The sequence below is a fragment of the Megascapheus bottae genome, chromosome 17 (assembly GCF_031878675.1).
Source record: "Megascapheus bottae isolate mThoBot1 chromosome 17, mThoBot2.hap1, whole genome shotgun sequence".
NCBI classification, from domain to species: domain Eukaryota; kingdom Metazoa; phylum Chordata; class Mammalia; order Rodentia; family Geomyidae; genus Megascapheus; species Megascapheus bottae.
This window is the reverse complement of record NC_143525.1, coordinates 35,760,545-35,763,752: the sequence shown is the minus strand read 5'-3', so window position 1 is coordinate 35,763,752 and position 3,208 is coordinate 35,760,545. Positions and strand designations below refer to the sequence as shown.

Below are 3,208 nucleotides of genomic sequence, written 5' to 3'. Positions count from 1 at the left end.
CCACCTCCCCCTTTCTGCTGCTCTCCTACTCTCCTTTACTGGCAGTAGTCACGTGCTCCTGTGCCTACCTTGTCTGTGGGCCTGGGGGTGAAGCAGTTCCTCCCTTGTTTCCCTCTTCTTGGAGAGTGGACTCCACAGGAGCACCCACATCCTTACCTTGTTGGGAGTGGTCTTGGTCCAGGGCAGTGGGAAGGCCCTGGGCTGGGGAAGGGACAGGTAGCTCTTCCCACAGCTGGCTGTCATCAGGCTGCAGCCCCCTCCTGGCCCAACTCCCAGCTGGGAGAGAAACGGCAGCATTACTCAGCGTCCTTATGACAGCCACACCCCTATTGCCCCTGACCCCTCCACCTTAGGTCACTCTGACCTCTGGCTCTGAGCCCTGATCTGACCAAATCACGATGATGAGTATTTGGGGTGGGTGGGCAAGGGGGGGGGCGGAGAGGGAGGGAATGGAACCAACTTTTTCTGTATTTTGTATTGTATGTTTTCTTCAACATGTAACCAATCAGTATCTTGTCAATATAGTCAGCCGATCGATTGATCTCACACTTGTCTTCGTCTTTCTCTACCAGCTCATCAGTGTCCTCTCTATAGTTTACTGAGGTTAATTTAAAATGAACCACTGATTGTTCTTAAACATTCCGCCAACCCCATACACATGCACAATTTAAGGGCATGCTGGTGGTCATGGTGACCCAGAGAAAGTTAGCTTGGAGGATGTAGGACTGGCACAGAACTGACCTAGGGCCAACCAAGTTTGAAGCTGAGGGGCCTGTGTTTTGCGCTTGCTCACCTCCCTGGCCCTCATCAGTTTACATTCAGGGATATGGAGTTCATGTTTGGGAAATCACTGGTCTCTGAGATGACCACTGGGGTTTTTTGGTTGGTCTGCACTGGGCCTGTCAGGGGTGAACTCATTCTCTTCCTTGAAGGAACACTGACAACTTCAAATACCTGGCACCATTTTACTCCACTGCATTCCCCTCCCCCCCCAGGCCCACCCAGGTCTCAGGTCCCTTCACTGGTTCTGGGTCCAGTAACACCCAGGTTCTCCAGTTTCGCCCAGGGCCCGAGACCCCACCACTTGGGGTGACTCTCTCCAGCCATCTGCGTCTGACGCCAACCCCAGAAAAGACAGGACCCAGGGGCTGCTCATCACGGTGGTTGTTTACTGGGTCAGGCTAGTTGGTACTTTTCTTAGAGCCCTGTCGCCTGGGTCTCAGGGATGGATCGGTGTGGGTTTGAGACAGAGGCAGCGCCCTGGACTGGCCTCGGACCCACAGCTGGCCCGAGGGGGTCAGGCAGCACGACATGGCGGCGGGGTCTAGGTCCGGCGGCAGAAGCATCTGTCGGTGCACCTTCTGCTCCACGCGGCGGTAACTGCCCCTGACCGGGTCGGAGCCCTCCTGTTGTCGCTGGCCGGTCACCACCAGGCTTTGGCCATCCACCTGCACCACCAGTTCCTCGGGGGCAAAGCCACGGGCATCCATCTTCACTTGGAAATCATCTTGGCCGTGCTCCCGGTTCTGCGCATTTAGCCCCTCGTCCCTGAGTACCCGCACCGGCAGTGTGGCCACCTGGTTCCGTTCAGCGACGCCCACATTTGAAAACCGGGGCGCCACCCGGCTCTCGGTGGAGAAACTGCCACTGACCCGCTGCATCCGAGTGAGCAACTGCTATCTGGGGCCTCGAGGCTCAGCAGGCTCAGCGCGCACAGCTGGGCTCCCCCCCCCCCCCCCCCCGCCCCCGCGCAGGTGTAGGTGTGGGGGGGAGGGAGATGGGGAGGGAGGGGCAGAGGTCTGCACGTCCCATCTCTGCCCACCCCTCCTCAGCTGAGCTCAGCTAGCTCCGCCTACCCAGCACCTTCAGCAATGTCAAACGGTGGCAGTGTTCCAGGTTAACCAAGCTTATCCTACGTCCAAGCATCGTCCTGCCGCCTGGACTCTGCTCCTCCCTTCGCCCTTCACCAGCATCAGAGGGTCCAGGGTGAAACTGGATCAACTAACCTGCATGTATGCATGGATGGTTTGGTCACTCATCCATTTACAGCCAAGATGGGATTGAGTTGCCTGCCTGCCTGCCCTCTATGAATCAGGCCTGGGACTAGGAGGCCCTTTTCCTGGATGGAGACAGAAGGAACCTTCCTGCCTTAGAACACCCTGCCTTTCCCTGACCATGCAAAATCCCTTGCTGATATGTAAGGAAGGAGAGAGATATCTTTATCTTGAATTCCCTTCCTGTTCTGTAGGCCCCGGGCTGGGCTTAGGGACCACAAGGTCAAAATTGAACTGAAGGCTGGGCTTTTTTCTTTTGCCAGTCCTGGTCCTTGAACTCAGGGCCTGAACACTGTCCTTGGGCTTTCTCAAGGCTATAGAGCTCTACCACTTGAGCCACACACCACTTCCAGCTTTTTTCTGTGTATGTGGTATGGAGGAATCAAATCCAGGCCTTTGTGCATGCTAAGCAAGCACTCTTCCACTAGGCCAAGCTCCCAGCCCCAAGGCTAAGCTTTATCTCCCCCTGTACCCACCTTGGTAGCTTTCTTTGTGACTTTTACAGCCACAGCTATGCCTGTGCTCAGTGTTTTCATAGTTTAAAAAAAATCCCTTTTGTTGAAATATATAATACAGAAAAGTGCACAAAAAGGTACAGCTGAGTATCACAAAGCCAACACCTGTGTCAATACCGCATAGCACAAAAATGCAGAACTGTTGCTACGTTTAATCTAAGAGCTAAATTCTATGCTGGGTCCCTTGGAACTGGGGACCAAGAAGTGAACCCCAGGGCCGGAAGTTTGGCCTAGTGGTAAAGTGTTTGCCTTAGCATGCCCGAAGTCCTGGGTTCGATTCCTCGGTACCATACACACAGAAAAAGCAGGAAGTGGTGCTGTGTCTCAAGGTGGTGGAGTGTGCTAGCTTTGAGCAAAAGAAAACAAAGACAGTGCCGAGGCCCTGAGTTCAAGCCCCACGACTGGGAGGCGGGGAGAAGTGAACCCCAGGCCCAGATCTGATTAGTCTCCTCAAACGTCTCCCTGCCCTTCTGCATTTCGAGGGGATGCTTGGTCATGAAGACCAAGACAAAGTTAGCTCTGGTGATGGGACCAGATAGGACAGACCTAGGGCCAACCAAGCTTGAAGTTGAGGGTCCTGCATTTGCCTCTCCCCCACTTCGCCGCCCTTATCTGCTTACATTAGCTGATACAATGTTC

General features: G+C 54.6%; 1 protein-coding gene across 1 annotated transcript; it reads right to left on the bottom strand.

Annotated features, from left to right (window-relative positions):
• Positions 1 to 1,149: 1,149 nt before the first annotated feature.
• On the bottom strand, positions 1,150 to 1,695 carry Hspb9 (heat shock protein family B (small) member 9). The gene has a single exon (XM_090351725.1). The coding sequence runs from the start codon at positions 1,659 to 1,661 to the stop codon at positions 1,182 to 1,184; it is 480 nt and encodes a 159-aa protein (XP_090207851.1). The 5' UTR covers positions 1,662 to 1,695; the 3' UTR covers positions 1,150 to 1,181.
• Between the last annotated feature and the right edge of the window lie 1,513 nt (positions 1,696 to 3,208).

What these genes read in the sequence shown, in the direction of transcription:
- Hspb9 (XM_090351725.1), bottom strand. Translation starts at nt 1,661, where the DNA reads ATGCAGCGGGTCAGTGGCAGTTTCTCCACCGAGAGCCGGGTGGCGCCC.